At 36.2% G+C, this 25,476-nt stretch overlaps 1 protein-coding gene across 2 annotated transcripts in view; it reads right to left on the bottom strand.

Annotated features, from left to right (window-relative positions):
* Positions 1–21,470, bottom strand: part of LOC110817291 (ARM repeat superfamily protein) — a 30,663-nt gene extending 9,193 nt beyond the window's left edge. Inside the window, exons 1-14 of one of the 2 annotated variants that reach the window (XM_022045754.2) lie at positions 20,607–21,470; positions 19,858–20,377; positions 19,448–19,705; positions 19,011–19,102; positions 17,214–17,423; positions 16,612–17,016; positions 8,899–9,074; positions 8,696–8,789; positions 8,512–8,568; positions 5,612–5,746; positions 5,389–5,460; positions 4,414–4,527; positions 4,118–4,273; positions 3,431–3,559 (exon numbers count right to left, since the gene is read on the bottom strand). In XM_022045754.2, coding sequence (XP_021901446.2) covers positions 3,431–3,559; positions 4,118–4,273; positions 4,414–4,527; positions 5,389–5,460; positions 5,612–5,746; positions 8,512–8,568; positions 8,696–8,789; positions 8,899–9,074; positions 16,612–17,016; positions 17,214–17,423; positions 19,011–19,102; positions 19,448–19,705; positions 19,858–20,377; positions 20,607–21,110 — 2,922 coding nt within the window. In that variant the 5' untranslated portion in view covers positions 21,111–21,470. Of the gene's footprint in view, positions 1–3,430; positions 3,560–4,111; positions 4,274–4,413; positions 4,528–5,388; positions 5,461–5,611; positions 5,747–8,511; positions 8,569–8,695; positions 8,790–8,898; positions 9,075–16,611; positions 17,017–17,213; positions 17,424–19,010; positions 19,103–19,447; positions 19,706–19,857; positions 20,378–20,606 lie in introns of both variants that reach the window. The other variant, XM_022045753.2, reaches the window with a different exon arrangement.
* Between the last annotated feature and the right edge of the window lie 4,006 nt (positions 21,471–25,476).

Genomic DNA, 25,476 nt, shown 5'->3' with positions numbered 1-25,476 from the left:
TCCGCTCCCCCAAGAATGAGACAGGTCACCGAGGCTATTGAGGCCAAGAGGATTCCTAGTAGGGAAGTTGTGAATCTTGGGGAAGGGGGTTCAGTTGCATTCTCTTCCCAAGTTCAGGATTTTATAATAGCTTAAGATTGCCTGCTTCATGTTATCAAGATCCTCAATCCAAGAATGTGGGTTGGCTTGGAATACGAGATATGTTGGATCAAAATAATACATTTATTATGAAATTAGGATGGAGACTCCATACTAAGAAAGAGAGTCTACGGGTTCAAGTTTTCTCAAAGTCAAATACTTTCCTAGTGTAGAGCCCCTTGATCTAGTCAATCCTCCCCATCGCGCCTTGCAAACCAGACAGAATCTTTTTAAACATTTGCAACTCATTAGGCTAGGTATCAGATGAAAGGTGGGCAATGGACGCACAATTATCATATGTGGACCCAAATGGCAATTGGATACAGAAGGAAATTTCAACCCTTCTCCCCCATAGTACCTGCCTTGATATATCCGTATAAGGCTGCCTTGGAGCAACAACACTCTGAATGAGATCCAATCAACCAAACTAAAGGGAAGGTCATTGTGAAAGCAGCCTATAAGTGACTACGTAACAAGTTGCACAATAGACAAATTAACAGTTGTAAACTTATCCGGTCCCGTCCTACTCCTAAGAGAATTAGATATTTTATGTGGTTGTTCACTTTTGGGAACCTCGTAACAAATGAGGAAAAGAAACAGCGACACCTCACCCAGGAGGATTAGTGTCCTCGGTGTAATACTTCTAGTGATAGCACCCTTCATGCACTTCGTGGACGTCCAACGTCCGAATAGGTACGGGTTCAGCTTACTGATACCAAACATATTAATGAATTATTTTCTCTTCCGTCTTGTAGGTGGATTAGTCGGACCTTCTTAAGGAGGCTAGTGCACACAGTTTTGTTGGATGGAGAGCAATATTTGCTACTACCACCTGGTTGTTGCGGAAGAGATAGAATAAGGGGTCCATGGAGTCGAGGATACGCTCGTTGCTCCACCTAGCTCTACAATTGTCAATATGGCTATGGAGTTCCACACAGTGCATGATCGGATAAATCAGGAGCAAGGTACTGGTGGAATAGAGGAACCTATCTGGGTCGAGAGCTCCTCCTGATGGTTGATTCAAGCTCAAAACCAATGGCTCTGCTTATGGTGACCCAGGCAATGCCACGACAAGAGGCCTCATTCGTAATAGATTTGGCATATGGTTGACTAGATTCATGAATTCAATTGGCTATGAACGGCCGAAAATTTGGGCATTCTAGAAGGTATCAATTTAGCTTGAGATATGGGAATCAGGAGGCTGATTTTTTTGTTTTGAAATAAAAGTATAAAAGTATATTAAAGAGCACCAAAGGGGTGCCACCCATATACAAAATTATTGACAACATAGTAATTATTTCAGTGACATTCCCAAAATTATCCATCCTGATTATTAAGGTGGACTAGCTTATCCTTGCCAATATGCTTCAATGAGCGGATAACTCGTATAATAGAATGAATTTATGACCGAGATGAGAGATTTGCTTCTTCGTGACTAGGAAGTTAACATCTCTCGAGAGGCTAACAGATGTGTTGATCACCCAGCCCGTTAGGTACAACCACATCCATCAGAGTTATATTACACTTGATAAGGCTCCTGCAGCCCTCCAGTAATACTTGTACAAGGATGTCTGTAACACAGCTTGGGCTAAGCTAACTGCCCATATTTTTTTCCATTGCTTCATAAGAAAAAAAAAATTAGGTCCACTTATGTTTTTTTCTTTTTTGAAATAAATATTAGGTCCACTCTTGTTTAGAAATCCTTTTGAAAGTCAAGCTTTATTAAAGTAGATTCTAGCTGAAGCTTTCCTCAAAATAAGTGCGCTATGAGTATAACAAAATTGACCTCAAAACGAAAAGAATACATTGAAAGAGGCAGACATAATTTGAACGAGTTGAAAACCTGTCTGGATGTAGTTTAAACAAATATGTTGAACTCATTCAACAAGCCAATGTAATCTAGTCAACAATACAAAGCGTACAAGGAACTGCACTTGCAAGCAACAAAACGTGTTCTCAACATGCTGACATTCGATGACCTTCAAGTGCTAGGCATCCAGCTCCGGCTCAATCTCATGATTATGGTTCTAGTCTCAGGTCAGTAGTAATTGATATGGCTAGGAAAGATGAGCTCAGCAAGAAAGTCGTCCTTGGATGGAATTGCAAGTGTGATGGTTATTAAAGGAGAGGTAGGTGCTCTGACGATGTCAATGATGCAGGCACCTCCCAGTAGTATGAGCCACCTCCCAACAATGGCAGGCAAACATTTGTAGCCAAGAGTGCCTGGCTAGGTTAGTGTATTTAGGGTTTGAGGGGCTATTATATTTTGGCGGCAAAGGTTGTGAAGTTTTGAGTGAGAATATTATGATAGAATGGCAATTATAAGTTAGGCTCTACTAGCAACTGATAGAGGACAAAGAGAATCTGAATAAAATACTGGGAGAAAATTTAACCAAGAAGCAAAACATAGAAATCTCGGATTTCAGTAATCAAACCACATGGTTGTATACCAATCATGTGACTAGCCAAATAAAAATGAAGCTAGGGCACCATATATCTATAAGCACCAAACTTAATCAAAATAAGAAACCTTGTAAGCCTACTAAGAGATAACGAAATAAAAAAAAAAAAAATTAACTATTTAATTGAAAATTCTATTAAGAACAACTAAATAGGATCCCAGAATCCTAAATGGGAAATAGTAAAATTATATCAATAATAAGCCCCAAGTTCCTACCTAAGCTAAATGCGCTTGTAAAACATAAACATCATAATTGCATAAATATCTCTTAACATTTAAAGGTCAAATCTAGGATATGTTTAGCATCATTAAACAAAATAAGACTTCCACCTAAATAAGAAATAAAATACTAAATTAATTAACAAACCTATTCTTAATAATTTCTTTTTTCTATAGAAAAAGAATATGCTTAATAATGTCTAAGTTAAATTATTTTTAATAAATATACATAGTATAATCACATAAGTGTGCAAATAGTGAAATATGTCAAACCAGACAATGTCCTCAAGCCACCCTCAGAAGGAGAATCTTAATCATAATTCCCCAACAAGCATAATGGTAAACTCAAACACATACGAATGAAGTTAAAAGAACCTATTAGAAGAAAACTGAGTCTATTGGGGCATCAATAGTCAGAGAAGTACTCAGAATAAGATTCAATGAAATTGACAAAAGTGCTTGAACATATTGAATGCAACAAAAATTTGCGAAAAAGATGCAGGAATCAAATAATTCAGATGGATGCTAATAGATAAATACATGCATCAATCACTAACCAAACAAGAACCAATAAAATTAAATTTTGCCGTAAGTGGGGATGGGAACACAAACCTTGGCTTTAAAATGACTTTTAGTAGCATCTTGCCACTTCAACAGGCCTTCCACCAAACTCCTCAAGTGTGCTTGCAACCCTTCAGTTTGTGATTTGGCCACTAATACTTTCAGTAGGCCTAAATTAGCCTGCATCATGAAGTGGTCAATTTCCAGTAAGATTTAGGGGAAAAACACACAGAAAAAGTTCACCAAATCAAACAAAACGAGACCATATTATTTTCAGAACAAGAACAATGCCCACAACCTGGGAGGCATGTAGAATGTTTGTCTGTAGCTATAATAGAAAGGAAGAGCTGAAAAATTATCATAATTTCTCCACTCTTCTTAAAAGAGTAGAAATATGAAAAGGAAGCAACATTTAAGTATGACCCTTGGGATGCATGTATGCTTGTGTGTGTTTACTAGCAAAAATAGATAGAAAAGAGGGGAAGAGATGAAAAAACTTTGATAATTTATTTGTGAAAAAAAAAAGCAACATTTAAGTATGACCCTTGGGATGCTGTATGCTTGTGTGTGTTTACTAGCAAAAATAGAGAGAAAAGAGGGGAAGAGATGAAAAAACTTTGATAATTTACGTGAAAAAAAAAGCAACATTTAAGTATGACCCTTGGGATGCTGTATGCTTGTGTGTGTTTACTAGCAAAAATAGAGAGAGAAGGGGGGAAGAGAGGAACAAACTTTTACAATTTCTTTGTTCTTTCTTTGGAGGAGGAGGAATGTAGAAGGAAGCAACTTGTAGGCAGTAGAAATCAGATCAGAAAATTCGTAAGCCAAGCGAGCCAAGCCTTTGACAGCAGCACTAATCATATGAGGAGTTTCTCCAGCCAAGCATCCAGCTACCTGTGGCCATAAATAAATATAAATCGTAAAAATTCATCTGAATATCATTAAAACTCAAGTATCCAAGGAAAATAGCCTGCAATAAAAAATCATAATCTGATATGGAATGTTTGAAACATCAATTAAAAAGACAAGATTACCATGTTGAAGAACTGATGCAAGTTTTCCTTATTGCCACCATTTTCCTCATCTCCATATGCATGACCAATTTGTATAAGCACGTCATATGCTCTATTTCTTGTTTTCTTATTAGCCTGCAAGAAGATAATAAGACACAAGAAATTCCAAAGCCATTACAAGTAGGAGGGAGGAAGAGAAAAGGATAAGTGATACACTAGTAGCACCGCTATCCTGCATACTGTAATGACAGTAAAGCAAGCTGCCTGCTTAAGAAAGTCCACAAGTAATACCCCGTGCATTGTTTAGCTAGGCATATTGCATTTTAATCATACACCATCTTGCTCGCATCTGTAAAATATATTGCTAGCTATACCAACAACCATAATTCAGCATAGAAATCACAAAAATTTAGTTTTCAAGGATGGATCCTTTCAAAAGTAGCACCAAAAATGCCATGTTAGGAAGCCAAGGACAACCAATTACATAGCAAAGGACATAGCTAAAATAGCAGGTAAACTTGGCAGCTATTGCCAATAGTCTCTAGCGACTCTAAAGATTCCAAAGCTACCATATAGAAACACTCCTTAAACACTGACATTACTGAGGTCACAGGATCGATATAGAAGTAGACCAAGTAATATTAATTTTAATGAAGCACAACAAAGACCTGCAGAAGAATGAAGTTCTTTACGGCATTTTAATGAATCTCCACTTGCTCTTAGCTTCATAGTCTAACCAATTTTCAATAAAACCAACAACAAATCTGCAAACTAAAGACCCCTAGCTTTGTGGTTAGTTACTTCTCTCACTCTGTATGACAGAGGGGTTTCCACACTTGCCGTAGGTTGTATACCTTTTGAAATGGGCATAAATAAATAAAAAAAGCAAGAAATCTACAAGCTCGTCAACCCAACAATAAATTAATACAAAATGATATTTTTACAAAAAAAAAAAGTCAAAAAAATTAACGCCATGTTTGAGTAGCTGTGTCGTACCTCTTTCAGAGTAAGTATTATTTCAGTTAGGAAAGAACTAAGAATCTCACACCGCCTTTGCTCCCACCCATCCTGTATAAAAAGCGTAAAAACTCAAATATGATATGACAACCATTTTTATCAAGTAAGAATCAAGAAACATAATCCTTATCTCAAAAATAGAGGGCACGGTTACAATGGAAGATGGATGAAAAGAAAAGGAAACAAATCATATTTCTATCACCTTAGAGATGGCACGCACTACTAGAAAATGTAAACAGTCAAGTCTATGGCGCTTGGCAGAAAAATGACATGATGGCAGCACTTCAATCATAAGCCCGAGCAACTCCTCAAGCTTTGGTGAAAGAAATTCATCCTTCTGATGACAAAAATCCATCAAACAGTATTATTCATCCGCAATTATACATATAGTAATGACTAACAAAGAAAACGACAATTCCCAAATTATTGTATAACATGACTCAAGGAGAACAAATGTCCAGGTAATTACTTCGACAAATGAAGCATTTGAAAGTTCCAAAATCAAAAGAAACTTCTAGTCAGTACAAGATATAAAAGTTATTTCCAAAAGTTTTCTCTCAGGTTTATTTCCAAATATTTAGAAAACATAATTGATTCAGGAAAATTTAGGATTACTTTCTGATGGAATAGTAGAAATTAACTAGAGTCACACCTGGGATCCCTAGGCATCTTACCTAAAATAATAGTTTATTTCTTCAAATAACCAAGTTATTCTGAAAACCATCCTGATAATTTATCCTCTAAAGCCTTACCTCAAAACTATAAGATACTTATTAATGTTTAAATATAAAATTCAAATTCAACTCTAATTCCAAAAATATTAAAAAAAAAATTAATTACTAAGGCAAATTAGATTATAAGTAAATCAGCTATTAAAAATTAATCTTATCCATACTATTACAATAAGATGTAGATAAAATAGAAGAAAATTTCTACTTTTTAGTTCATATTCATTCCACATCAATTCTCTCAAGGTTTGATGTAACAAACTATCCAAAACATGATATTGGAGCTTTCAAAAAATTCCAGCAAACTTTGCAAAATTTGTTGTCTTGGTCAAACACAAAAAAATAACAAAGAAACAAGTAATGGAATTACTAAAGATGAGATCTAAGAATTGAGAAATTGGTTTATCATGATACTTTTCACCTCAATCTCTGTAGGCCCGATAAGTCCTTAGTTTCCTCATTGTATTCAATATCTATAGATCTACCTTAAGGGAAAGATCTAGACTAATATCAAAACTTTTGCTTTAAGGAAGGCATGATTGGTCCTCTTGTTCCCCCATTCCATCTGGCTGATGAAAAACATTCAACATAAAGAACTATCTGTAGGTCCAATAAGTGCGTCAGTTTCCTTGTTGTATTCAATACCTATAGAACTATCTTAGGGGAAAGATCTGGACTAGTCTCGAAATTTTTGCTTTAAGGAAGACTTGATCGGTCCTCTTGCTTCTCCACTCCATTGGTATTTTCATCATATTGAACATAATCACAATAAAGGCAAGTCAGCCAAGAAAAATATGTGCCCTATATAGGAACTACATTGCATCAGATCAAATCATGGTAAGCACCATAGAAAATAGAAAAAAGACATTGTTGAGTTACTAGAGTACTCATTTCCCAGCTATGCCACTCTGCCTGGCTGTGAATGCGTTTGTAATGAAAGAATGAGTCATTCAACTGTAGAGGATGAAACAAGGTTCATATAACAATCCTGATGAATGACTAGCTTCTTAATTGTATTTCCACAATAAATTAAGACTTGAAATTTTTGATCTCCTTTCACTTTAACTACTCAGTTGTGCTTAACTATAGACAAGAAAGAGATATCAAGTCTATGCTCCGCTAACAATTGCCCATTCTGTTCCTCAAATTGACATGGCATGAGTTTATGGAAAAAGATCAGTATGGGGAGCCAAATATTCTTTGATTGCACAAAATGGATGGTGGGTAAGGGTGATTGTATTCGGTTTTGAAAGGATGATTGGGTTGGGCGGGTAGGTTAAAAGATCAATTCCTGAATATATTTGCCGTTGCTACTTCAAGAAATATGGTGGTGGAGGCGGTTTATTCAGGGGTGAGTCGTAGGAGGGAGTGGGCTGTGAATGTTACTAAAAATTTAAATGATTGGAAGATTGAAGAAAATGAAAATTTGCTTCTCATGCTATCAAACATCCAATTAGAGAATCATAATGACCAGCTTATGTTGAAAAAGAGTAAAAAAGAAGTCTTCTCCGTAAAGACATTTTATAACCACTGAACTAGAGGGGAAGACTACGAGGATGTTCACTTTCCGGCAAAACAGATTTGGAAGGCGAAGGCCCCTCCTAGAGTTGCTTTCTTTGCTTGGAAAGTGGGAAAGAATTGTATATTGACTATTGATAAGTTGATGCAGAGGGGTCTAATCATCGTTAATAGGTGTTTTTGATGTAAAAGACAGATAGAATCTTGCAACCACATTCTTCTTTAGTGCCCGATGGTTTATAACATTTGAACCATGGCGTATAGCCTATTGGGTATAAATTGGGTAATTGCGGGATCAGTTAGAGAAGAATTGTGTGCTTGGGCAAGCTTATATAAAAAGAAAACCTATTTACCACTAATCCCTCTATCTATCTTTTGACTTATTTGGAAGGAGAGAAATGCTAGAACTTTTGAGGATATTGAGAGGGAGATGAGTGATACTAGAGATAGATGATTCCATGTTTTTGGTTCCACGGTCTTGAGTCACGACATTAATAGGCTGGAAGATTTTGGGAATGTCGTTGATCACTTAATTGACTTGTAAATACCATGTATACGGGTGGTACCTCCTTAATACCTTTATGAATAATACTTTTATATATTTTTATTTCAAAAAACAAATTACCATATTCAAAATTTACCCCAAAAAAAGGACTTTAGAGTGCAAATCTGGAGAAACAGACACCAAAAACAAAGAATGTCACACCAAGAAACCTTGAACCAGTCTAAACTAAGAACTAGTCTAGTGAACTAGTCTGTGTGGACCATATAGAATATAAGTAGAGCATGAAGGTCCCAAATATACAATACAAAAACAATAAACAGTAGCATAAATAAAGGAAAAAGAAGAAAAGACCTTGAGAAGAACTGAAAGAACTCTGTATGCTTTCTTTTGGATCAAACCTTCAACATCCTGCAGTCCAGGAATACATTTTTTAAGTCACATTTGGTTAAACTTCCCATCTGCAAAAGATAAGAGATAGAAAACTACTCCATAGTATGAAGTGGAAAAACTCAGTGATACATGATCACTGAAGGACCTGTAATGCAGGCTTTATCGCAGTGAATAAGACATCACTCTCTTCAGAATCCAAACCAGGTAAAAGTGAAACTGCCAGGTCAAATAGACGTGCCCTGCAGTTAGATGTAAAAGTCAAATGCCGTCAGACAACAGCAGGTTAATGGAAACTTCTAAACATCACAGATGCAAACACAAAAAGCAACATAAAGGGAAGTAAACTACCTTATAACAGATGGTGACTTTTGGTTTGACAAATCATCAATCTGCATACAATTATTTCTGGAGCTCTCAGGCTTTCCAGCCAACTGTGTAACTTCCAAAAGCTTGTGCATTGCCTTTCTGTATAAAATTTTGGTAACTTTTTTTTCCGCTATGGAAGCAAACTCACCAATCAAAGACTGTAAGCAATGCAAAAACTGTTAGCAACTTGAATAACGTTGAAATTATTACATACATGGAACTTCTTATGTGATACAACTATCTAAGCAGAAAACACTCTACAACAGGTTTTTACAAGATATGGAGAACACTGCAAAATTATTCAACAAATTCAGCCTGTCTGACACCTGTATTGGAGTAATAATTTGTCAAGTTGGTAAAATGAGTTAATATTCAAAATTAAGCCCCAGGAAAAGGGAGGGGCAAACCCCCATGATGATGAATCATTTTCTTAGTCAAATGTGTGTTCTCTGGATGCAAGGTTTGCATTTGCCCCCTGCGATGCAATACAATATTTTTTAAGCCTAACGTAGTTTTTAATTATAAAGTGCACCCTTGTAAAATTGGATTTTGTCCTTTTTGCTATATATAGGAAAAGAAACCCTAGTTGTAAGAGATGGTTCATATAACAGAAAATTTTACAAGTAGCTCTGTGCGGTAGACATATCACCATACCATGTTCAAAATCCTTTGAATTCTTTCTTTTTATATCAGCTTTACTTTAATCTGTATGAACCGTGTGGGTGATTTCTCAACATAATTCCCTCTTGGCATATCCTATCTCTCCCATTTGAAATGTTGGCATAACCAAATGAATCCAACCAATCTAAAACACAAATGGGTAATGGAGCAAATTAGCATCGACAGTAAGAAGTTTTGTGATTGTTTATGCTGACAGCTGGGTAATGGAGCTGAAATTAAATTCTGGAAGGATGAGTTTACTGGTGACTTCAAATTGAAAGATAAATTCCTGAGGATCTTTGAGATTGCTTGTGAGATGGATATCCTTGTGGAGAAGGCGTTTGAGAAGGGAAAAGGGGTGGGTGAGCAGTGTATACAGGTTAGAAGAAATTGGATGAAGAAGAGGTAGAATTCTGTAATCTGCTTCGCTGGCTTGCTGTTTTTAAGGTGGGTAACGTGAAAGACATAAGAATTTGGAAACCGGACAAGAAAAGAGGTTTTTTGGTGAAGTCCTACTACAACTTTATTGTCAAAAATGGTGAGGAGAACGTCAAGACACTGCCTTGAATAGCTTTTTCCATTTGGGAAGCTGTTAAAGAAAAAAATCTTGACCATTGATATGTTGAGAAAAAGATGTATGGTGATGGCTAATAGGTGTTAAATGTGCACGACCGAAGAAGAATCATGCAACCACTTGTTACTTCAATGTCCTATGGTCTACAGAATTTGGGAGTACATGTACGGCATTATGGGGATGAAGTGGGTCATGACGGGTAGTGTTAGTAAGGAGTTGTGGGCATCGGCTGGTTTATATAAAAAGAAAAAAGAATTATTCCTTATTGCGATTTCTATTATGTGAGTTGTTTGGAGGGAGAGCAATACTAGGACTTTTGAGGGTATTGAAACAGACACTGTAAATATTAGAGATAGATGGTTTCATACTTTTGATTCTATTTTGATTGGTTATGACATAGTAGATTGGGAAGATATTGGGACTGTCATAAATCACCTGATCGACTTATAATTTTGTGCTTTCAGGTGGTACCTCCTTGGTATCTTTGTGCATAATAATATTCTTTCTCTTTTATTTCAAAAAAAAATCTAAAACACAAATGGGGAAGAAGATGGGAGAGAAATATCTTTCATATGCTAATTTGAGAATCAGAACCCTAGGTAATGTTCCAGACAATAAGTTTAGAACCTAGGTCTATCTTCCACTTCATACATCTTAGAAGAGAAGAATTTTAGTTTACAAATGCTAACGATGTGACACTAAGATATAATGGAAGAGAGGATAATGGTATGTCGTGAGAGGGGTAATAAGGATGTCGATTCCTAACTCTGGTATGGACATTATGATTGTTCCTGAAGTAGGTACAGAACTCCCGATTGAAGAACTTGAGCCATCCGATTCCTCTCTGAAACAACTTTATTCTTCATGGGTAGTCCATAATATCCAACAGATAAATGCTGAGTTAGGTATTTCACTTAAGGGTCTGGAATAGCATGCATACTTTCTGTTTTCAGCGCTAGAAAAAAGAATGAGTGAGAATATGAATAAAGATGTTTCAGTCAAAACACCAAAAAAGAAAAAAGAAGCAGGGATAAGGGAGCTTAAGCGCCTTCATTCTTCTATAAATTATGATGGCAGACGCAAGAAGAAGCTGGAGTTAGGGGAAATTACTGTTGAATCCAATGATAGATAAGATCATTTTATGGAACGTGCGAGGGTTGAATGATAAAAAAAAAGAGGAATGTCATTATGGGTTATCTTACCCATTGGAAGCCGGCCATAATCTGCCTACAGGAAACTAAGATGGGAGTGATAGATATTTGTTTCATTAAAAGCTTGTGGTGCATCAGCAACGTTTGCTGGCTGCAATGACCGACCAAGGGGTCGGCTGGTGGCATTCTGCTCTTTTGGAATAAGGATGTTGTGGTCTGTAAAAGTTCTTTCATTGGCAATATTACTGTTTCTGCTCTATTTGCTTCGGGTTAACCGTGCTTAGAATGGTACTTTACTGGGGTTTATTGCAGGGATAATAAGGATGAAAAAGTCACTCTCTGGAAAGAACTCTTTGATTTGACATGTAGGTGGGGTTCGGTGGGTGTTGTTGAGGGTGATTTCAATATGATCCTTAACAGTTATGAACATTCTGAGAAGCATTTCAGTGAGTCTACTGCTAACGAGTTTAAAGATAACATTGAGGCATTAAATCTTTTTGATATCCCGTTGACCTGTGGTTCCTGGACTTGGAGCAACCACAGAATTACCCCAAATTTCTCCAGAATTAACAGATTTCTTCTTGATCCTTCTCTTCTGCTTAAATTATCTGGGCTTTGTCAGAAAGTTCTCCTGCGCCCAATTTCCGATCACTATCCGATCTTCTTGTCTGAAAATGGGATTCAGTGGGGTCCTGTTCCTTTCAGAATTGAAAACAAATGGTCCAGTTTGGATAGCTTCAAGGAGTTGGTTGAGAAGGTTTGGAACAATTCTTCCACTAAAGGTACAGTAAGTTTTAAAATTTCTTTCAAATTCAAGAATTTGAAAAATGAGATTAAACATTGGTCCAAAGAGGTTAGTCGTAATGAGAAGTTTGAAATCAATGACATTTTGAATGAGCTCAACAAAATTGATTGTAAAGAAGGGGATCTCGGTCTCAATTCTGATGAGTTCTGCAAAAGAGACCAACTGAAAAAAAGGTGGCTGAAAAACTGAATAGGGAAGCAATTTCCTGAAGACAAAAATCAAGAAAAAAATGGTTAAAAGATGATGACAGAAACACCAGATATTTTCAGTGTCTTGCGAATAACAGGATGAGAAATAATTATATTGAGGAATTAAGCATTGAGCGGAAGATGATCACGGAAGCAGCCAAAAAGCATTTTCACAACCTGTACACTGAAGAGTTCGTGTTGCGGCCTAAGCTGGATAATTTGCAATTTGACACTCTTGACTACATTAACAAAGAGATGCTTGAGACTGATTTTACTGAAGATGAAATTGTTGCTGCCCTTAAGAGCTGTGATGGAGATAAGGCCCCAGGCCCTGATGGTTTCAACCTTAAATTCATGCAAACTTTCTGGTATCTTTTGAAGGAGGATGTTTTTAATGTTTTTAAAGAGTTCCATAGTGATGGCGAATTTGTAAAATTTCTAAATTCCACTTTTATTGTTCTCATCCCCAAAAAGGAATGGGCAAACTGCCTATTGGTTTAATTAGCAGTCTCTACAACCTGATTTCCAAAATTCTATCTAGAAAACTATCTCATGTACTCCAAACAACGCCACTAAGAATCCAATCATTAGCAACTGCAATGAACAGCTCAAGGAAGTTTGGCCAAATACAGAGATGTATTCCAAGAAACCGAGGGTCTTCCTCCTCTAAGGGATTTTGATAGTGCTATCCCACTGGTCTAGGGCAAGCTGCCAGTCAATGTGAGGCCATACATCATACCTATTTTAAAAGAATGAAGCTGAGGGCTAGGTATCCAAAATGTTGGCTAACTTCATCTCTCCAAGCAACAACCCATATCTCTTCTCTGATATTACTGGTCAAGAAAAGGACGGTACTTGGAGGTTTTGCGTCGACTACCGTCTTAACTTTCTCATGGAAAAATACAAGTTTTCTATTTCCATAATCGATGACTTGTTAGATGACTCATGTGGAGCAATGGTGTTCTCCAAGAATGATTAAAGAGTCGGATACCACCAAATCAAAGTGAAAGAAGAAGACATTCATAAAACAGTTTTCCGAACTCATCATGGACACTATGAGTTCAAAGCGATATCCTTTGGCCTAACCAACTTTCCAAGCATGAATCATATATTCATAGTGTATTTACGGAATTTTGTGTTGGTTACTTTTGATGATTGTCTAATCTATAGTTGGAATGAACAGGACCACTTCGAGCATCTGGAAAAAGTGTTGAGCTTGTTGTGAAGCATCAATTATATGCTAAGGAGGCCAAATGTTCATTCCTCCAGCATGAAGTTTATTATTTTGGCTATATCATCTCTCATCAAGGAATCAAGATAGACCTGAAGAAAGTAGAGGTAATGTTTAACTGGCCCAACCAAATTCCATGAAGGCTTTCCAAGCTCGTCTAATCTATAGTAGCAATCAAAAGTTCATTAGAAATTACAGTGTAATCACTAAGCTTCTAACAGATCTGCTCAAGAAAGATGCTTTCAAATGGACTGCAAAGGCCACCAAAAGCCTTCCAACATCTTGAGTCAACCATGAATAGCAGCATAGTGCCCAGGCTTCCTAATTTTTGATGAACCATTCCTAGTGGAAATGAATGCCAGCGAGAAGAGAATTGGAGTCGTCCAGATGCTGGGAGATCAATCCATTGCCTGCATCAGCAACTATTCCCACAAAACAAAGCAAAGTCAATTTACGAAAGAGAGCTTATGGCAGTCTAGTACGCGGTATCCAAGCGGCATCACTACTTGGAAGGAGCACACTTTTTTTCATCAAAACTGACCGGATGAACCGTAAGTACCTCTTAGATTAGAGGGTTACTTCAGTGGTGCAAACAGAAGGGAGTGGTCAAATTACTTGGGCCCAATTACACTATTTTGTTTAAACAGGAGACCACCAACAGAGTTGTTGGTACATTGTCGACACATTTGGAGTATTATACAGAAGCTGAATTACTAGCAATAGTAACCATAGGTACACTTGCTTGGCTACCTGAAGTCATAAGCTCTAATTCTACACTCTCGGCCTTCTCGAACATATGATCATTGCACCTGGTAGTGGATCCACTTTTAGCTTAAAGAATGGAGTCCTATGCTACAAGCATCAAATTGTAATCGGCTTACCATTAATTTAAGAGACTAAATTCTATAATCGTGAAGGGGCATTCCGAAATCAAAACAATCTATGAACGCCTCATGCAGCATTTTTTTTTGGTATGGAGCCAAACAACAAATTATGCAGTGATGGTCCAAATCTATGATATCTGCCAACGTTGTCAGATAGAGAAGGTTCTCTCACGGGGTTTGTTGCAAACTTCATTTGTGCCTACACAAGCTTGGACTTACGTCTCCCTCCAACTTCATCAACCAACTTTCAATATCGGAGCTAAAGATACCATTCTTGTGATAGAACCATTTCATCAAATACGACCACTTCATATCCTTACACCACCTTTTCACTGCCCAAGAGGTAGTCAGATTGTACATGGAAACTATCCGTCGATTGCATGGAGTGTCATAGGTCCTTGTTTCTGACAGAGACAAGGTTTTCACTAGTCTCCTCTGGAAGGAGTTGATGAAATTGTTGGACACTTCACTTCGTTCAGCTCAACCTATTACCCCCAAACAAATGGTCTGATTGAGTGTCTCAACCAATGCTTAGAAATGTATTTTAGATGCATGATGCACCAATAGCCAAAAACCCGGTCCAAATGGCTAGCCTGGATAAATGGTAGTACAACTCTTCATACCACTCCAGCTTGAAAAAGTCCACTTTTCAAGCCTTATATAGTTACACCCCACCACACTTCCTGGATCCAACAAATATCCAGACACCATTGTAGGTAGCAGAAGATTATTTAGCTGAGCATGCCTGAATGAGCAAAGAGATTCATGAGAATTCGCTTATGGCAGAGCACCGCATTAAACAATATGCTAACATGCACCAAAGAGATAGGAAATTCAATGAGAATAACCTGGTGCTTCTCAAGCTCCAACCTTTTCAACAGAGTTCGGTCTGCATGGATCTGACACCAAAATTGTCCCCACATTTTCCTGCACCATTTGAGGTTAAACAAAAGGTAGGCGAGGTCGCCTACAAATTAAAGTTACCTCCTACTTGTCACATTTATCCTATTGTCCATGTTTCCAAGCTCAAGAAGTATATACCTGGTAAACAACTCCATTTCACATACCTCCCTTATTATAATCCAGATGGACTAATAGTTCTGCACCCAAAAAGAATTATGCGCAAAAAGAAGAATTCTTCAAGATGGCAAGGAGGCTGACCAAGTACTGGTTCATTGGTTTGGAACATATGATGAGGACTACACTTGGGAGGATTCCGAGTTCCTACACAGCAGTTCCCTCATCTCAACTTTTGAGACAAGGTTGCTGTTCGAGCAAGGGGTATTTTCAGTAAGCCCTTGATAGTATATCAAAGGCATAATAGCAAGACCCTTTCAGCTTTACCAAAGGAGGGATAAGACTATAAGGTAGCATGATAATAGAGCTTCCTTTGTAAACTGATGAGAAGGAGAAAAACTATGGTAAATGGATGCTATCTTTGCAAAAGAGAAGTGGAATCCTACAATCATATTCTATTATGATGCCCTTTTGTGCACAAGTTATGGACTATAATTTACGAATTATTGGGAATTAGCTTGGTCATTGCTGGTTCAGTTAGGGATGAATATTTGGGCATGGGAAGGAATTAGTAAGGGGAGGAAAACTGTGGGCATCATTCCACTTACTTTGTTTAGGTGATTTGAAAAGAGAGAAATAATAGAGCTTTTAAAAAGATGGAAGAGGAGTTCTTAAGATTAGAGATAAATGGTTACAATATTTGGGTTCTGTGTTTTTTGGGTACTCTATTCACAAATTGAGGATTTTGGTAATGTTATAGACATGCGTACTAATTTGTAAATAATTTTATATATGGGTTGCAGCACCTCCTTGGTGCTTATGAATAAATATTATTCTTTTTATTTCAAAAAAAAAAATTGTAGGGTAGCGTGGGAACATTGAGAGGGATTGATTGTATTGGGTAAATTGGGTCAGGAGTTAGCCAGTAGTCAATTGTAACTGACTCTGTTAGTCGTCAGTATTAGTAGTATAAATGGACATTCTAACTAACCCTTTACAGCATTAGTAGTATAAAAATCTAATCATTCCAGAAAATTCAAATTCAAATATTCTCAACCTCTCTCTCTCTCCGTTACCCTAAATTTCTCCTGCCTCTATTGCTTCCTCTGTATGATACTAAAAAATATAAGCTGATCCAAAAAATAATAATACCAAGCTATACAATCTTACTGACTGGCAAGGTACCTGTAAGCAACCACCGTAGTCTTTTTCTGATTCCATGAAGATCCCTGACAAAACGGATAACAGTTCACGAGAATACAACCGAAGTACTTGCAAATTGCCAGTTGCAACCTGCGGGGTATAGTGGGATAGAGCACACTGCATAGCAGTACTTGCATCAACACTGGATAAAACATCTTTGCCCTCTGCAATTTCTTTATTTTGTTTAATCAGAATCTGCAAGCTGGAACATATAATTCCACGAATATCTCGTTGTTCTTGAAGGGCAGCACATAAACTTTTCTCTAGATCCTTGAAACTCTCAGCAGTATCCAATGGGTAGTTGCAAAATGAAGGCAACAACGACCATAAAGAGTAGACAAGAGCATCAGCAGACCTTGATGAGAAAATTCGTCCTTCCATCTCAAGCTAGCCAAGTTACAACATGAAAAGTAGACACAGATTTAAATTCTAATAACTACTTTTTTTTAAGATAATAACTATTCTAATAACTATCTATTCACTCATAATTATAGTATAAATGGGTGCCCAGGACTGAAACCAATTACATTATAATTATAGAGCATTTGAGGAAACAGAAACCATCACTATAGAGAATTCCTTACCTTTCGGGCTTTCTGCCTTATGATTCCAACCATACCCAAAATGACCTCTGTGAAGAAGTTCAAGCGAGCACCAACAGTATATTGCTTCAGAATTGGAAAGAGCCAGACATTTGCCTCTGAAAGATCATTAGCCTCCAACTTCAGAGGCAGAAGGCTTAGAAATGTCTCAGGCCCCATAGCACCAAGAGCTGATCCTACACATTCATGTAGCTGGAGATTTGACAAAACATATGAATAAACCAGCTGAGCAAAAGGTGAGGATACTACAAACAATCAAGAATGTGAAACATTTTACTGCAATGAGGTATTTATTTGTTTTCTTGGGAGACATTCAATGAGGTAAAGAAATAAAGCAGCCAATTTCTGATTCCTGGGCCCAGACACAACCACCATAAACAATAAACAGTACCAACCATGTGAAAATATTGAGCCCAAAATAATACCAAAAATAATTAAAATAAATTAATAATTCAAAGCATTCAGTAATATTTGTTGTTGGAAGCTAGTAGCTTCAGAAACATTGTTTACTTTTACTTCCTCTTCTTAAGGTTCAATTTTTTATTTTGCCTTTTCAATTAAGTCGTTTATGCAACCCACTACGGTTTAACCCATATAGAAATAACACATGACTAACACATAGAGACATGTCCTAAGCAATGAATGACTAACACAGAGACGTGTCCTAAACATTTACCTTGCTATTTAATTTCCAAATAATGTTATTATTAGCCAAGTCATCAATTTTTTCTTCTGATGATTCCACATAATAGTTATGTATTATTTTTGTCAAGGATTAATAAAAATGGTAAAAGAAGAACTTAATCCAAAGGTTGGAGTTTCGTTTTAAAGTTTTAAAAGTCATGTTTGTTAAAATTTCTTGTCTGGACAGGGATCGGGTCATGGCTCAACTCAGATTGAAATCCTGAAGCAACAGAACAGTCCGTTTCACAGCTTTCCTTCCTTTACAACCTGCCTTGGTTTAGGCTTTAGGGCTTCTTAGAGAACCCTGTGATCTCTAGAATTAGGTACTCTAAACCTTTGTTTATAATCATCTTTCCAATAATTTTATTGATCCAATTTGCATACATATTTATAGGGGAGCAACAGCAACTAGCATCCTCGTTCCAAGACTTAGCAGATACCTATGAAATCCTAAACTAAAATCTTAAAGTTGATAAAATCCCAAAATCCTGACCCAGTAACATCTTGTTCCTTATTAAGCCCAAACCAGAAACCTAAACCAAAAGAAACTCCAAGCTTAAGGAGAAAAACCAATTTCTTCTTCCTCTGATGGGACCCGTCCCCTGATACCTCTTTCTTCTTATTTCCAGATAATCAGTGTGTAACACAATTAGCAAAACAACAGAAAGAATAAAAGTTGGGGACCAAACTGTTATCAAGTGTTCTTCGAAATAACCCAAGAAGTATCAAGAGAGATAAGGACACAAGCTTCTTTTGAACTTCGGCCACTTGAATACTCTCTCACACTCACCCAACCGACATTATGGAGGTTAAGAGCAGAATCCAAGGGTTTCCTCAATCACTGGAACATGAAATCTCTTTTCTGGTTTATTCTGTAAAAAAGATTTGAATTGAAAATAACATTTTTCAACCTAAAAAGATAGGAAAATGGATGGTGGAGAAGGAAGACAAAACCCAATGACCACGAGTTTCTCCAGTAAAACCATAAAGAAATATAAATGCCTCAAAATTAACAAAACCCATCAGTTTGGTATGAATCATGGAGGTTATTATACATAAAATAAAAAATTTCCCCATTAAAGAACCTATAAATACCTGCTTTCTATATGGAAAATCTTCTTCTGACAAATGCTGCATATCTGACAAATTCTTAAGAGTTCCTCTCATGAAATAAGAAGAATAAGCACCTGAAAATGTCATGGTTAACACTAACAGTTAAAACAGTATTTGTCAGAAAAGACCAAAATGTAGCACTATCACAAAGATAAAAAAACTAACAGATCAATTTTATAAAGGACAATTATACCCATATCTCCCATAAATACCATCACCATAGAATAGAGAAAAGTAACTGCATCTCAGCCCCAAAGCAAAAGATAAAGGGAGCAAGTCCATGTTTGTTGTTTGTTGTTCAACCTTTTAACAAATCACCAGGCCATAAGAATTCTACTACCTTAACTCATCTATATCACAAGATACAAAGATTAAAAGCACGTCAACCAGAAACAAAAGAAAAACAAATAAGAGATTACCTAATTTATCAAAGATAGCTGAAACAACTTGAAGTGCCATGTCCCAGACAGCACTGTAGCGGTAATCAAGTAAGTTTTCAATAGTTGAGCATATTTTTTCAATGACAGTTGGCCCAGATTTTCGCTCATCCAAGTTTGTGTTTCTAATCTGATTCACTCCCTGCATAATTAAACTTTCATCAATACAAGTATCTATCAGACCCTTCAATGTTTCTGTGGCTGCAAATATGGCCTCCTCATATTCCGATGCCAAAATATCTGCCAACAAAAGGGAAGATGTTAACCGGTATATTTTTATCATTTCTTCATGAAGAAAGAAAAAATGGACATAAACCCAGATATATTATTCTCAAATGAGAAAAACTAACACCAAAATGCAATCAGACTTGTTGCAACCATGAATATCACACCTTTAAGTGCGTTGAATACCATGGGGAGCTTAACTACACATATTTGCCTATTAAGATCATGAATTCTCTTAATACCCACGTTCAGCAACCGAGCAGTGAAGGTCATGGCATCAGCCGACGATTCATTCAATGAGACAGAATAGGCAAGTGAGCACAGAAGGTCAAGCAGTGCCTCAGCTGGAACGTCTGCATTTTGGTGAAGACAAACTGCATTCAGACTATCTGTTATGCGCCTTGTCACAAGTTGCTGGCGAAGTTCCAATAGAGTTTTGAAGTACTTAAGCACAGAAGTCAAGTACTTCATTGACATCAGAGGAAGACACTCTTTAAGTGCATCTAGAACGTGGAGAACCTCTAGAGCTCCTCCATGACCTTCATTAGGATTGGCATTTGATCCACCAGCCAGTAGAAGAAACTTTTCAAATGTGTTCATGATCCCTTCACTAGCAGGGGCCAGTGACGGTGTCCCTTGGAAACTTTGTAAGACATCACGGATACAATGATGCGACTGCCTTCTCACCTATTGCGGTTGTCAATTCAATTGTTTGTATTAGATTATATCATCATCTAATGGCTAATCTCTCAATAATTATTTGAAAGACAAAGATATTCCACTCATCAAATGCCTGAACGGCCGAAAAGCACTGAATTACGACTTAATGGATTAAAGAAAAAAATTACATTCATGTAACTCATTGCTAACCTGAATTAATAAACCAAAACTTGCAAAAAGGAAAACGCGAAAATACCTTAGAACGAGAATCAGTCATGTAAACCAACAAAAGAGGGTACAACTGAGACAAGTCAGACCAATTAGCTGGATCTCTGGTGATTAATAGTTGAGACACGCATTTTAAACCTGAAACAACCGAACCAGCCGTAACCGAACTCGACCGGAGAACCCTGAGAAGGAGAACCGAGGTAAAATCTCCCTTCTTCTTCAAAATTGCAGGCGAGATTTTGGGCAGCACTAGGGAAAGAATGGTCATGAAGGACTCAATAACGTGCCCGGCAGGGTCTGGTTCGCAGGAGAGACGGTCGAGGGAGGAGCATGCAGCGCCAAAATAGGCAACTGGCGTCAGAGGGATGTTCTGGTCCTTGAGCTCCTGAGACATGGTGCCTAGCACTGCACAAAGGTGCTGGTGATCCTCTTGCGTAGAACTTGAGAACCGATCAAGGATCGACTCACAGAATTCATCCGACTGCAATTCAGTCGAGATCATTGAGCTTCCCTCCACGTCGATGCCTTCCATGCTGGACTAACACCAAACGTACTGGAAAATCCGGTAGTATCGAAGTTCAGCCTCTTTCGGCGACCAAGCTGTCCAAGTCCCTAGTGGCTCAGGCTTCGGTTACGAAACGTAGGAGCAAGAAGGAACGACTAGCGCTCGGCGATTGTCAAAGATTCGGTGGACTGTCTGAGCAATAGGTTGAGCGAACTGAAGCACTTACGCCGGAGAGAAACGTTCCGGTGGGAGATGAGCAACGCGGAAACTTGGATGAATGCGGCGCTCACCAAGAGGATACTTGTCTATACGGCTTCCATGGGGTTGGCGGCAAGGGCATGGGTGGCCGATGTGAAGGCGGAATATAAGAAACGTCGTCGTTTTCTCCTTTCTTTTTTCAATTAAATATGCGGATCAATAGTGGGCCGACAAGTTCTGCTCACTGGGAATTCAAGCATAAGATTTTATTGTTTATTTTGCTACATATTTTATTTCTTACCTTTACTTTGAATGCATTATGACCAACTTACCATTTAAGGATTGTTGCAACATATTATAAGTTGTAAAAGCAAAAAACAAAAAAACAAAAAACCAATAACCTAATCTATGATTTCTCTTACCATCTTTTGTTATATACATATATACACACAATTGTAGGTTGTTCATAACACAATTGTAATTTATAAATAAATGTACATAGGTATTAAATTTTGGAACTTTTTTTAATTTTAATTGGACTTTTCAAAAAGCGTTTTGGTACTTGGAGAGAGTAATTCCCACTCACGGATGTGGACATTATTCTTGTCTTTTAATTTTTGGTTCCTTGTAATTAAAAACTATTTGGAAGCACATCATTACAAAATTATTATGTCTGTAAGGAAGATAAAAAAAGCAATAATTAATCATTAGTACACTAAGGTAGTAGTTAAACTTCTCTATTTGAAAATTATGAGTTTGAACATTACTAAATATATATAATCTATCACTTTTTAGATGTGCTATTAGATGGCGGTAGTCAGTACACAATATTAAGTTCAATTGTTCTAAGATTTAATTTATTAGTGTGTTAGTGTTGAGTTAGGGTAACCAAATTGAACTTCATCCAATCAAGTCATTAAGAGTTTGATGAATTTATTGTAATTAAAGTCTCTTAGTTGGGGTAATTATCATGATTAACATCCAGCCTAGCCTTTCAGAACAATGATCACAAACAAATTGTTAAATGGATATATAGTGTGTTAGTGTTGGGTTATGGTAACCAAGTTGAGCTTCATCTAAGTAAGTCATTAAGATTTCAATGAATCTATTGCAAATAAGTTCTCTTAGTTGGGGGTAACCACCATGGTTAATACCCAACGTAGCCTTTCAATACAATGACAAGAAACAAATTGTTAAATAGATGTATATATGATTGTAACTATGTCTCTTAGCTATCTACAATTTTTGTTAGGTTTATAAATAGTTATATTTTAGTTGGGTAGTAAGATTTTTATATGAATCATGAAGTGTATTTGAGTCATACAATTATTCATACATTAAATCATAATTGAATTATAAAATGTGATTACATTCTTCCTTATATGGCCCAAAATGCCACCTACCGTAACATTAAATAGAAAAGAGAAAGTTGTCATTCACCACACCCTTAATCTTAACCATTTGGTGAACATTAACAACAAACTCTTTTTGGTCTCAACATCATCTCTTGACCAACCTCATGACATAAAAAGATGGTAATATGCCAAAAACAAAAGGTAGCCAACACAACTTTCAGAACTCGATCTAATAATATTAACACTATAGCATTATAATATTCCCCATTTTAAGCCCTCTGATTGGACGGTGTCGTATCACTTTTGATGATAAGAAGTGTTGAAGTTGTTAAATAGTTGATACAACACGTTTAACTCTATATTTATTAAGATTGTTTTTTGCTTTTAGTCAAAATGAGCACTAATTTTATGTATTATTGTTGATTTAGGTGAAAAGGCACTCTCCAGATAAAAATAAATGATTTTAAGCTAAAGTGGGGCAAAAATAAGACAAAAAAACAAAATTTACCCAATTTTCCCACTATAGCAAGCAAATAATATCCACAAGGCTTAAGTAACTTATATTTACGGGCTATAGTGAGAAAACTTCCCATTCTAGACTATTTTTGAACCTGAAAGCAAAATCTATTTCAAGAGGAAGAAAGGCTGATAACTCATAAAGTTTTAGGAGATAAAAGACACAAATGAGGCTAATATTTTGGTAGTTAGAAGTAAAGAGAAAATACGAGATATCACGAAGGAGGAATATGGCTTAAGAGCTTCAGAAAGAGTTTTTCTTTCCACTCTCTCCCTATTTTTACCTCCAATACTCAATAATGAAATTTATTTTTGGGTTTAGTTTATAGTTAAAGTACAATTTTCATGGATATTGTGGTGACTGATAATTTTGGTGATTAGTGCAAGCATGTCTAGCTAAATTCCTTAGCTAGGGGATCGATATAGCTTAAAACTACAAAAAAATATTTAATTAATGATCAATGACCCTTAATCTATTTTATTGATCCATTCTATACCCTATACTTCATGAAATTATTTCTAAATTGAATCTATATGGCAAATAGAATATTAGGCTTGGGAGGGTTAATAACATATGCATGGTCTAAGAATTGCAACCAGGCAAGTGTATTGAATAAGAAAGCTAATATAATATGGAGGAATAATATGGGTTAATAACTTATTCCTCCATATTTTATTAGCTTTCTTATTCAATAATTTATTGGCCAAGCAAATGTATTTCTTATTCAATAAATATTGGCCAGTTTGGTTAAATATACTAGTTTATTTAGCACTTTGAATAGGGAATGAACTGATAAAGCATCTAGAATTTAGGATCAACAAATAGTAAATATTCGTTGAGATTCAATAAACAGAATATGTGAAGTTAAGTGAAATTAACATGTCTAGCCACATGACATATTGGTTTATTTATTTATAATGCAATTATGCTTTTGTTTTATTTTTAAGTTTAATAGTTACAGCTTTAGTTATCAATTTGTTAGATAAAGCGAAAAAAATGAAAATAAGGGTATTAGGAAATTTGGAAATTTATTCAAAAATTTATACACATTCCTCATAGTATCGACATTCTACTCGTAAAATTTATTACTTGAATAGCTAGTGCACTTACTAGTATAAAAGATTAATCTTTAAATGACAAATTGACATAATGGATTGCCCTCAAGCAAAGAAAGGTTCGATAAATAATTAAAAGTTTCAGTAATTTGGTAGAAAGAAAAATAATCTAGTCTTTCTCGCTTGGTTATCCTTTAGAAATGAATTTTCTTCTTAGAAGATTTTTTTTTTTTTTCTTTTAGCTTTCTTGGGAGGAGTGAAAGTTCTTCATCATGGTTGTTCTTTTTTTCACTTTTTTCATTTGGTATGGAAACTTAAAATACTACAATTTTCTTCTTCTTCTCATATTTATCTATCGTTCACTTTATAGTTAACTCATGAGTCATGAAAGTGATGATGATTGTTAAAGTCCATCATTAGGATAAATCTTGCGAAGTAACTCACTCATGGTAGACATTTAGAAGTTTTTGGCTTACAAGTTCATTATTAGTATAAATCTTGCCAAATAGCTTCAAGGTGCTAGTGATATTTGTGAAACGTGTAACCATTTCTAAAATAGATATTTTCTCATTAAATAATTCATAACTATGTATAAGCGTATTTACTTTTAACTCCTCAACTTGGTTAGTTTCTTCATTGTTACTTCCAACTTATTCCATATTTCTTTAGTTGATTCATAATAAAAAATTATATTGAATCCATTAATATATAATCCATATAATAGAATATTCATAGCCTTAACATTTATTTGTAATAATCTCTAACCAATCACTTTCATTGCATTAATTTTCTAATTTTTCTATATTTCGATCTCTTATTCTCCTAGACGGAACATATAGACTTATCATTATAAATTTATTTTTTCTTCTAAGTACTACATACCTTTTAACACTTCATCTTTTCCAACTTTTGAGTAACCCACTTTGTTGATAGTGGTTTCTAAAATGTGGAGCATGACAGAAATTGCTTTTAAGTTGGCCAAATGTGATTGTATTTGGTCGATATGGACATCTTCGACTGTATATTCTTGTTCTTGCATTACTATGATAATCAGTGCCACTTGTGGGTTGGTTGGGTGTTTACAACAACCACTAGTGGAACAGGATTTGTTGTAGGAGCTTTGAGCTTAGAGAGAATGAGTTGTAGAGTTTACTTGATGGAATCTATCCTTTTATTAGTTTCATGCCATTTTTGTTTGAATGATCCTTCCCTTGGCTTATTGTTTTCAATGGGCTCCATGTTGCGTGTTTAAGAGTGAGTTAGATATA

The sequence above is a fragment of the Carica papaya genome, chromosome 2 (genome assembly GCF_054855325.1).
Source record: "Carica papaya isolate Zhongbai chromosome 2, ASM5485532v1, whole genome shotgun sequence".
Lineage (NCBI taxonomy): Eukaryota > Viridiplantae > Streptophyta > Magnoliopsida > Brassicales > Caricaceae > Carica > Carica papaya.
Note: the sequence above shows the minus strand (reverse complement) of the source record. Positions and strands in the feature narration are given on the sequence as shown.